The sequence below is a fragment of the Phyllobates terribilis genome, unplaced genomic scaffold (genome assembly GCF_046119375.1).
Source record: "Phyllobates terribilis strain yellow unplaced genomic scaffold, ASM4611937v1 Scaffold_1__5_contigs__length_1240528914, whole genome shotgun sequence".
NCBI classification, from domain to species: domain Eukaryota; kingdom Metazoa; phylum Chordata; class Amphibia; order Anura; family Dendrobatidae; genus Phyllobates; species Phyllobates terribilis.
The window spans coordinates 786,835,847-786,850,071 of NW_027362761.1; the positions used below are offsets into that span (position 1 = coordinate 786,835,847).

The 14,225-nt window shown below is 41.2% G+C and overlaps 1 protein-coding gene across 9 annotated transcripts in view; it reads right to left on the reverse strand.

Annotated features, from left to right (window-relative positions):
* SEC31A (SEC31 homolog A, COPII coat complex component) overlaps positions 1-14,225 on the reverse strand; it is an 89,014-nt gene that overhangs the window by 14,190 nt on the left and 60,599 nt on the right. For 8 of the 9 annotated variants that reach the window (XM_073637030.1, XM_073637026.1, XM_073637031.1 and 5 more), the window contains 7 exons: positions 11,424-11,602; positions 10,067-10,193; positions 9,210-9,355; positions 5,709-5,882; positions 3,487-3,627; positions 1,849-1,944; positions 1,445-1,577 (listed from right to left, as the gene is read on the reverse strand). In XM_073637030.1, the coding sequence (XP_073493131.1) occupies positions 1,445-1,577; positions 1,849-1,944; positions 3,487-3,627; positions 5,709-5,882; positions 9,210-9,355; positions 10,067-10,193; positions 11,424-11,602 (996 nt within the window). The remainder of the gene's footprint in view (positions 1-1,444; positions 1,578-1,848; positions 1,945-3,486; positions 3,628-5,708; positions 5,883-9,209; positions 9,356-10,066; positions 10,194-11,423; positions 11,603-14,225) is intronic. The other variant, XM_073637028.1, reaches the window with a different exon arrangement.

Here is a 14,225-nt window from a genome sequence, read left to right on the forward strand (position 1 = left end):
TGTGCCTTACACTTATTTCTGAGTTTGAAAAATTAAGTTATTAATCTGGCTCGTGGTATGCAAATTATCCAGGACTAGTCCTGCCTTGGAATCACACCCAGGAGAAAAGGATTAACTTCCACCACACAGGTGACGCCACCATCAGGACCCTGAAAACCCCATGCATGAGTGCAACGTTCTACCTTCGTGGTCATGAGCAATGAAGCTGGGCATACACTCCCCAGCTTCATCAGGACAATGTTCATGCCCAGCTGGGTACTAGTGACGCCGATACTGGTGCACTGCAGCTGGCTTCCCTAACACCTACCTGGGCATGAGCAGTGTGCTGATGAAGCCGGGGAGCGTACACCCAACTTCACTGCGCTTGGCCAGGAAGCCAGAACATCGTATTCATGCGTGAGTTGCAGTGTCTTGATGGTGATGTTGCCTATGTAGTTGATGTTATCACGTCCCTTTGGACATGATTACAAGATCCGAGGCAGGGCTAGTCTGGGGGCATCAACTCCCTGCCAGACTAGTCCCGATAAATTTGCATACTGTGAGCCCACTTTATAACTTGATTTTTTAAATATAAAAATGAGTGTATGGCAAATAAAGGAGTGTATGGCAAATTCTTATAATCCAGGAATAAGCTTATAAAGTTATGGTAGCGGCTTAAGAGGGGCTAGGGAGCTGATATATTCCCTTTAAGACCATCTACATAAATTTGAGTAATTTTGTAACATTGCACCACTCCTAATTGATTACTTTTATTATAGCCCAGCGCTGCAATAGAAACAGAATTGTGAACGCAGCTCTGGATCTAAGTAACACTAAAAGGTCCAGAGCAGGATCAGCTATCTAATACTACCTAACCTGTCATTTTAAATATATTATACTGTCTTTTTTTTTTTTTTTTTTTTTTTTTAGATTTAACTGAAATAAATTAAACATTAAAAAAAAAAAAAAAAATATGGACGATATACATGCATATGGTGGAATTGGATGTGCAAATCGATTTGCACCAACTCTACCAGTCACGACAATGGTCTATTGGCCCTGCACATCTGCGGGAGTAATGTTTCTTACTTGCTGGTATCGGTGGTTATTCTTTTGACGAGCTGGCCTGGCGTGACATCACGAGTGCGTCACACTGCAACGATGAGGTCACTCCAGGAAGGCTAATCAAAAGAAGAGCTGGCAGGTAAAGAGCGGTATTACCACTCTCGTGCAGCAGCCATAGATCACGGTCATGGCTGATGGAACGGGATATGCAAATAAATTCAAACCAACTCAAAGTGAAATATATACAAAATCAGATATAAGGTGTTCATTACTTGCATTGTGTCGAATTAGAAAATTTCTATATGAGAGGTATAGGGTGTGCAAAAAAGGTCTGCATGAAGAACATAGTTATAAAAGGGAAGAATTCATAGAAATATGCACATAACACATAAGTACATACTTGGTGGGTAGGATTGCCGACCACCTATATTATACGGGTTGGCATTAGAATCTGGCGGCAGAGCTGAGGCTCCTCCAGCAGGTGGATACAAGTTACCAGGAATGTTGAAGCCTGGTGGTGGGGCATTTTCTCTCTGTAAAATGGAAGAAAAAACTATTTACACATTTTTTTTTTGCAACTTTTCAGGTGAAACGAGTCTATGTTAATAAGAAGTCGACACTCGATAGCATTAACAGCAGTGCAATATATCTAAAAGGCAGCAAGCTAGAAAATCTGCACAAAGAAAGTATCTTTATCAGACACCAAGTGCTGCGCAATATGTGATGTGCTGCGCAAGATCAGAGCATGCCCAGTGATACTGCAAAAGAAAAGAGGCAAACCTTAAATGTACTGCAATGTTATACCTGGGTGTCAAAGGAAGAGGAGGCAGCAGGTGCAAAGCTGGGAAGGGCAGTAGGGTTTTTGTTACTCCAGGAAGTGACAGTAGGGGCAATTCTAGCCTGAGGTGAATAAAGAAATAAAAATCACTGGAAAAAACTAAGATTACAGCTAAATTGTGCCTTGGTCAAAGGGTGGCCACTTTCCTATTGGTCCTACAGAGACAAATGCCACCGTCTGGTAGGAGTGATATAGACTTCAGAGAAAGTATAAGGCATCTGTGAATAAAGGGCTACCATAATACAATGGTGGCACACAGAAAAGCATAGTGTGAAAGATAAGTGTTCAGTAGGGAGAAGAGGAAAGTCACAATAAAACAGCCACAACCTTCTGTACTATGCTGGAAAAATATGAGGCTTGTAAAATAACATTCACCGGGCTGAAATACCGGTACCCTTACCTGGGAATAAAAAGGCAGCATTGTACCCACATAATTTACAGCGATCCTTTGTGTTTAGCTCAAAGAAGATTTCCTTGAATCAATAAAACTTTGGAAAACTTTTCATCTCTGACATATTTAAGCTTAAAGGGGTATTCCCATCTCCAAGATCCTATCCCAATATGTAGTAGGTGTAATAATAATATTAGCAGCAAATACCTCCAATTAGAAATGTAGTAGAGTTCTTCTGATTAGCAATGTGACTTACAACATGTGCAGGACATTGCATAAGCTTAGTTATCCATGGTTACGACCACTCATATAGTGGTCGGTCGTAACCATGGATACCATTGCTACTGCAATGTCCCGCACATGAGGTAAGTGGCATAGTGAATGAAAAGAACTCTACTAAATTTCTAATTAGAGGTACTTGCTAATATTATTATACCTATTACATATTGGGATAGGATCTTGGAGATTGGAATACCTTTATAAGTCAGTCACGTTTCCAGCCTCTGATTGTTGACAGGTAGGTTTCCAATCATGGACAGCAAGAATAGATCATGAAAGGGAACCTATCCAATGATTCATGCTGCCCGAACCACAGCCAGCTCATACTTCATTAACATTTATTTATTTTACTCACTTATATAGCACCATTAATTCCACAGCGCTTTACAGATATTATTGTCACCGTCCCCATTGGGGCTCACAATCTAGATTCCTTATCAGTATGTCTTTGCAGCGTGGGAGGAAACCGGAGAACCCGGAGGAAACCCACACAAACACGGGGAGAACATACAAACTCCTTGCAGATGTTGTCCTTGGTGGGACATCCATCTTTTACTCTAAAACACTGCCCATTTTCAGAAAAAAATACAATTAAAACCACCTCTAGGAATGAAATGACCAGTCCAAGAAGCAGGTCCTGGAGGCTTCTCCGCACCAGCTCAGCTAGACTGACAGGTCTCTCCCTATACACACACACATAGGAGGAGACATGGCGGTCTAGCCGAGCACGAGGCATAAAGCCAGTAGTATGCACGAATCAACTGAGCAGTTTCCCTTTAATTGGTGAGGAAAGTTGCAGTTTTCACTACACAATAATTAGGTTTGACTTACAAAAAAAAAAAAAAAAGAAAACCACAATCTCTTTAAAGATTACACAATACTGAACAAACCAACACGTCCATCTAACACTAGAAATCAGTAAGAATGCTTTTACCTGTGGGTAGTACTGGTTTTCTGGTGTTGGTTTCACGTGCATTGGCATGCGTTGTGGAACCACCGATGGTGCACGGGTTCCCATAGTGGGAGTCACGCCACTTGCTCGAGACAATCTCTCCCGCAACTGCACAATATTCAGCTGGAGAAGGGAAGAAATTGTATAAAGTATACCAGATTACAACACTTAAGTAACAGAATAGATGGGAATTTGCAGAGGGGAGAAATGCTCCACTGATGCGCGACTTATACTATTCTGTGCGCTTTAGCATGTGTTGTATATATATATATATATATATATATATATATATATATATATACACACACACATTATATATGTATATATATACCGTATATATATACACACACACACACACACACACGATCACACACCATATATTTTACAATAATAATAAAATTACGATTAATCTAGAATGCTGAAGATATGAAAATTCTTCTAGTAGGACAGGTGTATATTCTCTGCAGTATTAAAGTAGGCAATGCAGGCAAAATAAACCACTGATGCACCCCTATTACAAATTAGGTTTATTAGAAAAATGTACAAACTTTCTGCTGTTTACAATGAACCAAGTTAAAAAGCTCAACACAAGTAACATAACAAGTGGCTTCTCCAAATTCAGCACAAAATGCCACTTTTACTGACTACTGATGCCCAAGAATTATTCACCCCTTCAGTACAAGCTTCTTTAGTGCTTAGTCATGTGATGCATAACCAGATACCAGCTTCTGGCAGCGTTCTTGAGGCATCTTATTCCTCCAATGGCCAGTTCATTATTATTCTTTGGTTCCCATGCTGCAACCTCCTTCTTCAAATTCAACCAAAGATTTCTATGGGGATCAAGTCAGGTGACTGTGACCAATTGTATGCTTTGAGCATATTGGAGCAGACTTTTCTTGTGCTTTTGGGTCAGTAAAGCTGTATATCAAGGGGGCCGGGCATGGAGACCTTCAGCATTTATCATGCCCCTTACTGTTCAAACCTAAACCCTAGTGCCCGCTGCTGTAGGTCCGTTGCAGTCACTCGACGATTTTTGACTTCCTCCTTCTGCCATGTAGAGCCAGTGTTCCTCTACCTTGGCTTACAGCCGTATCTCTAGGAACATGCAATGCCTTTGCATCCCGAAACTTGTTTGTGCAGTAATAATCTTGTAACTTTTTGGACCATTCAAATGACAACACAAAAATGTTAGTGAGCTGGAGGCCATTACCCATGAGGAATGAGCTAAGATTTCTTAGGAAGCTGCCAGAAGCTGGTGTCTGGACATCCATTACATTTGCAGCAGGTCATAACAGCCAGTGGGGTCTAAGAAAGTACTAAAGACGCTTGTCATAAAGGGGTGAAGAATGCAGAGATTGAAGTAGTCAGTAAATGTGGCATTTTAGCTGAATATGGAGATTGTTTCAATGATTTATTGGAAACAGCAGAAAGTGTGTACATTTTTCTAATAAACTGAATTTGCAATAAGAAGGGTTGCATCATTTTGATCACAACTATAAGTTGTCATACACCTAAAAAGAGAATTTCATTAATATTTTTTTTACACGCTCAATATATTATTTTACATGCTCAATTAGAGTAGAATCAATTAAAAAGGCGGTGTATAATTTAAACAACCCCTTATTAAAAAGGAGTCAGCTTCTAAACGCTCTAGCCAGCTACACATCCATGAGCTGACGGCTGTTCATGCACTTGGTCCTCAGCACGGGAACTCCAGCATCTCTCCTTTTTCACATATACAAAAGAGGCATTAGAGGGAGATATCACTTTATAATGTCTACATGGTATAATAGTTTGACTTGATGTGGGAAAGAGGATTTTTGGTACTCATTTTAAAATCTCTTTTCTCGTAGACTTCCTTGGGGGACACATCTAAACTTAACCATGGTTTCCGGTCTCCTCCAATGAAGCGCCCAAGAAAAGAGGATTTTAGTACTCATCGTAACATCTCTTTCTTGTACCGTTCATTGGGGGACACAGGGAACCATAGTCGAATTTAGCTGTGTCTACCAATGAGGTGTGCGACAAATCATTTTCCTGGGGAGATAGGCTTATGGGTACAGTGACTGGGTACTCTGAGAGACCTAATTTATTGTTGTATATGTAATGTTAAAAGAGAACAAATCAGATGCGAAAAGAGTGGCTTTTACACTAGCTTCAGGGATGAGTAGTGTTCTAGTTGCACACTGTCCACTTCTACTCACTTGGTTGGTGCTGGTGGGCAAAAATGCCATAGCTGCTGCAAGACTTCCCTGAGCTGCCAGTAGGATGGCATACTGACTCATCTTATCAGCCAGGAGGAAGCCTACATCTTGCGTGTCCACAGCTTGAGTGACTTGCACGGCTTTACGAAGGATAACTACTTTTTCTATAAGATCCTAAACAAATTCAATACATACAAAGGAAAAGAAAGTTAAACTAAAAAAGGATTAGTTAAATATTAACGCATGCCACCAGCTAGCTTCCAATACACACCTCACTCTTTGACCCAGATCACTATATATGATATAATTAAAGGTTTTGGCTATGTAATCTGTGGACAGCATGAGGTAGGGGTTCAAACACTGAATTCAACAATGTGTCTTTTATTAAGCTGCGTACTGTTGTTTACTTAGACTGAAAATTTTATGACATTATCACTCCGCCTCTAGGCCACAGGCGGTTTTAATTGCATCAGGATCTTGCTTTACCACACACAAGCAGACTTGTGTCTCTTAGAGAGGAGTCCACATTGGCAGGGTCCTGGTAATGAGAAACGCCTTATCGCGGCTACCAGGTACACATGAATTGGCCAATTTATGCACTAAGATTTCTCATTTATTTCTATTTTCTAGAGCAGTAATGCTATTCAAGGTTCATATATTTCATGTTCGCATACTTCGTGTTGCAGAGTGCTACTTTGTTTGTTAGTAGGGCATTATCAATGCCAGGTCTGATGTGCATGCAACTACTAGTCCGACCACACCCCTTCATGTGATAAGCAGCTCACTGTCTATAGACAATGTATTTACAGAGCCTGGTGTGGGCGGGGTTAGCTTTCTCAGCTCTGCTTCATTCTAAATCTAAAAACTACGATTGTGTCAGAACTACTGCACTCAACTAAGTGATACATCATTGGATTCAGAATACCTTAGCCTACATCATGCTGCTCTCAGATGAGGTAGCAAAAATCTGCTGACAGATTCCCTTTAAAGAAAGTCAAGCATCACCGGATGTAGCCTGCAAAAAAAGATTGGATTTTTGACATATGTGCAACAAGATAAAAGAACTTATTCACTTGCATGGCAAAAGCCAATATGTTTAGAACATAGAGTTCTTTTTCAAAGGCTTGATAAAACTATAGGTTTGAAACGCATTGCCTTTTGACATGCAAGTGAATATGTTCTTTTATCTTGTTGCACATCTATATAAATAAAAATGTAAATGTTCGTTTGTTCAAAATCTTAAATCTCCGAAAGTTCTTCACCGATTGCTTTGAAATTTTGACACAACTTTGCATTCGAATACACGCATGTTTTTATATACCAGCTGTTGGACATAAAAGCAACAGCGGGAGGGGAGTGTTACCAGTTCAGTCCAAGGCTGACTCTACCCCCCCCACCCCTACCTTAGTGACATCTCATTCATAAACACTTCTCCCTCTCCTTCACTCGCCCCAGCCGCTGACTGTGCTCTGCTCCTTTCGTGTCCCCCGTAGGGGTTGGGAGAAAGGGGTAATGATGAGCCCGTCTGTTCGAGGCCAAAAGATGCTGCTGCTCATCACCACCACCGCCTGAGAGGCAGCCGCCTCTGCTCTCCGGCACCGCTGCTGCTGCGGCGGCTTCTTCTTCTCCGGCAGGTTGTATCTTATTTCCGACTGCAGCAACATCAAGTGGGGGAGCAAGGGAAGGAGAGAGGGAGGCTGCACGGAGGGGTGCAGGCCGCGGCCTCCGCTCTGGGTGCTGAGCTGGGCCAGAGCCTCGCAGCAGTGGGCGGATAGCGAGCGAGTGCAAATCCCAATGAGCCACCGGCGGGAGCGGCGCTGTGATCTGGCCGGTACCAGCCCGGGACATGTCAAGTGGATCACCTCCTCCTCTGTTGCCTGCCTTCAACTCTGCGCCCCCTCCTGTCACATTCCCTCTGTACTAGGGAATTGCATAACTAGCAATCCCTGACATGACCGGCTCCATTGTGACACCTGACTGTGTCAAAATTTCAAAGAAATCGGTGAAGAACTTTCGGAGATTTAATATTTTGAACAAACGAACATTTACATTTTTATTTTAATAGATTATATATATATATATATATATATGTACATTCATTTTCCCTCCATTTCTCAGCGTCCCATGTTATTTCCAGGGCGGGGCTTATTTTCCAATTGAAGTTACTTGCCATAATTCACAACCTCCTTATTATAAAGTATAACATTTCACTTTCTCTAAATTAAGCTTGGTACTATATGTCTCAGTCAGAGACCTCGTTAAATTCGTATATTAAGTATAGTATATTTACTTCATACAATCCCATGATAACGTCATATGCCTTACAGCAGAGCCACATGGTGTATATTCTGGTTCCCCACGTGGCTTCCCTTGTCCTATTATGTGTCCGGGGTTATAGCCGCTGAGAAATGGAGGGAAAATGAATGTATTTAAACAGAGAAGGTAGGTGTGTGTGATCATCCCCCTTTTTTGCATTTGTTGAAAGTGGCAACAGCACTCTGTACCACTGAGATGGACACTCACCATTGTGAGGTTCATTAAGTTACGTTTTTTAAGTCACTTGGCACTTTTTTGCTCTAATGTATTGCTAGTGCTCCCGAAAATACCAAATACACTCCCCTGATGAATCCTCCATAAGGAGGAAGAAACGCGTCGGGAGGGACTAGTGGGTGATGTTGTAAGATATACTTGGGTACTACCCTTGTTAGGGCGGGAGACACCAGGGGCACGACAGGGTAGATTTCTTTTAAAGAAATCGACTGAATGGGATGAAGAACCCTGAATTATGCCCGCATGCAAAAAATGGGTGAGATCCACACATATAACTAACGTTTGATCATAGCACTGTATTTTTTCATTTATTGACCAGGATTGGTTTGAAATTATTGGCCTTCTGGTATTCGTTATCTAAAGAGTCATATGTGTACATCCTAAAGGGGCCAAGTAGACATTATATGTCTTAGGTAGATTTGTCTATTTTTGTCATTTTTTGCCTCTTTTTTGGTATGTTATCCAAGAGGTCATATTTGTCCGTCCTGATGTGAATAAGATGTAATGAGTAGTTAGTATCAGATATTGGAGGTATAAATGGTTTTTTTAGAGATTTATTAAAGGTTATATTTTTCTGCCGTAAGTCAAGCAGATTATAGCTGTTCTATTGCACTTGGAATAATAGTACAAATGTGGTGAGCTAGCTTTTCTCTTTGTCAGTACATATATGATATAGAGCGCAGAAAAAAAGATGATAGTTTAGCCTTAGGATGCACTGAATTGAAAACAAAAGTATTCCAGTGAAGCCCGTGTATAATAACCCAGCCTGATTCCTGGAAATAGAGACACAGACACAGCTACAAGGGCAGCACTGGCTCCCAGCAGTTTGATCTCCCCTGATCAGAAACTTTACAACACAGGAATAATCCTTTAATAACTTTAAAGAAGATGTTTCAGGAATGACGAGTATAATCCTCAGATATTTGAGGATAAAGAGGTCACAACATTCACCTGCAATGAGAGTGGGCTGACTCCATCCTGAGCTTTGGTCCAGCAGGCCACCAGTTTGTCCACATTCCCTGCGCAGATGTAGCATAGGCAAGCTTGTGCCTGAAGAGATGGATCACCCTCCTTCTCAAGTCTGGAGCCCAGCAGGTCTGTAATCACAAGTTCAGATCGTAGTCAAGCACATTTTTCTAAGCCAGATATTATTATTGCATTAACTTGCTAAACTAAACATTGCCGCATCCGGGTGCTTTCGGTCATAATGTTAATAAGGTCAAATTAGTCATGTACCATTAGCTGACAAGTGAATTTTAACCTTCCCAGAAAACCCCTGATCGCAAAAAAATGAAGAAGTAGAGTTCAGCTGAGTCCTGATCTCCTCAGAGGATAAAGATGGGCTCAATAGAAAGTGTATGAGCTCATCTACAACCTGGACGTAGAGATCGTGTATGGCAGGGTGCTTCCGTCCTTAGTTATAGCAATCAGAGACGGGCTCATCACCCGGATAACTGCCTAGCAATTCTAGACTCATCTCCGTGACATGTCAAAGGGTTGTAAAGGTACGCTCTTTGCGAAATTAGACTTCAAATAACATATAAGGATAAAGCAGTGACATTGCCAATATTAATTTTGAGGTTTTGGATAACATTTCTGCTCTGCACAGTACAAGAAAAAGAAATAAATGATATTCTTTTCACATTTACTTAATCGAAAGTTTGTACTTTTGTCAATTTGATGCATTATTAATCTGTTTGACTTTAAAACGTTCAATAAAATTCAACACTTTCAAAAAAAACAAACAAATGATATAAGTGTGTGCAGATCACAAAAGCTTCCCAAAAATAAGGAACCAAAACTCATACCGCATAGAGAGGCAAATTCCTCAGGCCTGGCGTAGGTCAGCACTGCAGCTAGCGCCTCTCTCCAATTCTTCAGGTCGCAAGATTCAACAATATCACTCCAGTTCTTGGTAACGACAGCCGTGATCAGCTAAATAAAGACACATTGCATCTAATCAGTATCCAATAGAGCGGAGCGGAATTCTTCGCCCGGTACAGGTCAGTGCACTCTAGCCGCGTATTGGAGCCGCACAAATTTTCGGACCATCCAGGTTCCTCAATGCGGCGTTTGATTTGCCAGCCTGGCGTGACAACATAGATGATGACGCACCAGCACAGCAAATCATTAGACGAGCATGGGATCCCAGAAGTACAGGAAATTCACGCAGCTCCTGTCCACGGACTGGAGTTCTTACAAAGCAATTCGCTCATTTCCAGTATCCAATCAAATGCAAGCACTTATACATGGACAATACAAAGCATAGCTTAGAGATTTATTGCTGAAAACCAACCAAAGCCCAATTTTAATTTGTTACATTGAAACGGCAGCCCGTCCTACTCATGTGTCAGGATGAGCTTCAGTCTGAAGAAAAACAGTTCCCGAAATCTGTGTCTCAACTGAAAGAAGAGCCGTATTGTAATATCTTCATGAGTCAAGAAGGACTGTAAGGGGAGAAGAAATTAAACTTTTCCTTGGTAGGATTAGCACAAAGGATTTTTTTCTCTAGCTTCAGTCCTCAGTCCACCAAGGTGAGGATTCTTTTCTTCTCCTGTCACAGTCCTTCTCTTCAGCTCACATAGGCACATGTTCTTTCGATACCGGTCATCTGTTGGCTGAGACACAGGTCTCGGGAACTGCGTTTCTTCAGATTGCAGCCCGCCCTGACACGTTACTAGGCAGTTTGCCATTTGAATTCTGTGATGGGGCCATTTTATCACATTCTTGGAGATCCCCTCTAAAGTGCTCTTGAGAACTAAATGCTGTGCTGTTAGTGGTTGCTACAGGTTTTTCTTTAGGTCAATCAAGAGGCTCAGAACCCTCATTATATGGAATGTGGGGACCCCAAAAGACATTATCACCCTTAAAAATATGTTAACGTCATATTTGGGCAAGATGTTTGACTTACATGTTGGCATACCTTTTGTCATACCATTCTCACTATTTGGGGTATACATGTGCTGAGACTATCCTTTTGGCATACATCTAAGAGTAATATGCCAGAACGCCTTCCTCATGAAGGTGTTAAACAGCAGGGCCTATTTTATCTTTCCAATAGAGGTCCAGGACTTCCAGGACGCAGCAGATTACCACACCTATACCTCAATTACAAGGCTAAATTGACTTTATACACAGATGAATAATGAAAGAAAAAGCACATACCCTTGTTATTTTGCTTTGTGATTTAGCAAAGTATTTTGTTTGTGTCTTGGCCAATAAATCTGGTCCTCCAGCGATGGCCAGAATGATTGCATCAGCCATACGATTATCGTGCAAACATAAGTCAACTGCGCTTTCAAAGTTACCAGTCAGCAAAGCCTGGGTGATAAGTCCATCAACATCTATAACCACAAAGTAAATGTAGCGGTAAGGATAAGATGTGATGCAATATTAAAAAGCTTTCAAGTACACCGCTTCGAAAATGTCAACCTGACTAACTTTAATACATCATAAAGCATTCAATACCAGCACACACTTTCATACACGGATGGCTGTAAAACGTGATGCAATGACTGGGCAATCTACAAATTAGCTTAAGAAGGCAACTAAGTCCTGTGATGCTGATCCAAGCTTCTTGCCATTTCCTCCCATCGACATTCAAAAAGACTTGTACTGAATGCAGTTGTAAGCCCGGTACGTGCCAGTCATCCATATTCATACAGGCAAAGCCTTTTTGGCTTTGCTCAAAAATTCAACTAAAAGTTCATATTTAATTGTGATTTTACATCAGAATCGCTACAACGAAATGTGTGCAGTTTTATCTATACACTTTCCCATCTTACGGCCTCACTTAGAAGAGAGAAGGAAACTATGGGAAAGAAGCAATTTTATGGTTCAGTTTCATTCTACCACTTTAATATTCTTAGTTTCATCTTTGATTTAGCCTTTAAAAAAGGGACGTACTGGGGTCTACCAAGTACTAGACCCCATTGCTAAATGACTACTTTAGGACAGGGCTTTACAAGACATTTATTTATTGATTCTACAAAGATCTATGCTCATCGTAGCTCAGGTGTTAGGATGGAGGGAATAAAAGTTAGGATTAGACCTGGGATGTCAAACTCAAATACAGAAGACCAAAATGAAAAACTTGGACAAAGTGGTGGGCCAACCAGTATAATGAGCCCCACAAAGTCCTCTATACAGAAAAATGGGCCACACATAGCCCTCCATACAGAATAATGGACCCCACATAGTCCTCCATACAGAATAATGGACCCCACATAGTCCTCCATACAGAATAATGAATCCCATATAGTCCTCCATACAGAATAATGGGCCCCACATAGTCCTCCATACAGAATAATGAATCCCACATAGTGCTCCATACAGTATAATGGGCCCACATAGTCCTCCATACAGAATAATGAATCCCATATAGTCCTCCATACAGTATAATGGGCCCACATAGTCCTCCATACAGAATAATGAATCCCATATAGTCCTCCATACAGAATAATGGGCCCCACATAGTCCTCCATAAAGAATAATGAATCCCACATAGTCCTCCATACAGTATAATGGGCCCACATAGTCCTCCATACAGAATAATGAATCCCATAGAGTCCTCCATACAGAATAATGGGCCCTACAAAGTCCTTCATACAGAATAATGAATCCCACATAGTCCTCCATACAGTATAATGGGCCCCACATAGTCCTCCATACAGAATAATGAATCCCACATAGTCCTCCATACAGTATAATGGGCCCACATAGTCCTCCATACAGAATAATGAATCCCATATAGTCCTCCATACAGAATAATGGGCCCCACATAGTCCTCCATACAGAATAATGAATCCCACATAGTCCTCCATACAGTATAATGGGCCCACATAGTCCTCCATACAGAATAATGAATCCCATAGAGTCCTCCATACAGAATAATGGGCCCTACAAAGTCCTTCATACAGAATAATGAATCCCACATAGTCCTCCATACAGTATAATGGGCCCACATAGTCCTCCATACAGAATAATGAATCCCATATAGTCCTCCATACAGAACAATGGGCCCACATAGTCCTCCATACAGAATAATGAATCCCATAGAGTCCTCCATACAGAATAATGGGCCCTACAAAGTCCTTCATACAGAATAATGAATCCCACATAGTCCTCCATACAGTATAATGGGCCCACATAGTCCTCCATACAGTATAATGAATCCCATATAGTCCTCCATACAGTATAATGGGCCCACATAGTCCTCCATACAGTATAATGGGCCCACATAGTCCTCCATACAGTATAATGGCCCCACATAGTCCTCCGTATAGAATAATGAATCCCATATAGTCCTTCATACAGTATAATGGGCCCACATATTCCTCCATACAGTATAATGGCCCCACATAGTCCTCCGTATAGAATAATGAATCCCATATAGTCCTTCATACAGTATAATGGGCCCACATATTCCTCCATACAGTATAATGGGCCCACATAGTCCTCCATACAGAATAATGGGCCCACATAGTCCTCCATACAGAATAATGAATCCCATATAGTCCTCCATACAGTATAATGGGCCCACATAGTCCTCCATACAGAATAATGGGCCCACATAGTCCTCCATACAGAATAATGGCCTCACATAGGGGTGGTGGTTTTGGTGTTGAGGGCCAAATATAACCACCCTGCGGACCAGAGTTTTTCATGTATGGATTAGACAAAGAACAGTTGAGTCCAAATTAACCTGCAGCATGGAAAGTCTGCTTTTGTCAATCTGGGCCCCCATTCCCTATGCGGAGGCGGTGATATGGAGGCCAAGTATAATACATGTTTATTGCTTGGCTGTAGCTGTTGATATATTGTCCAACTTTTACTATCTTTTATGTTCTCTTACATGAATATTTCATTATTTCAGCAAACTTTATTTTTTTTATCTAGTCATTGTAGGTGAATCCCTTTAGTCTTGCGTCTTCAAATCCATGATAAAGCAGATACAAAAGCCACCTG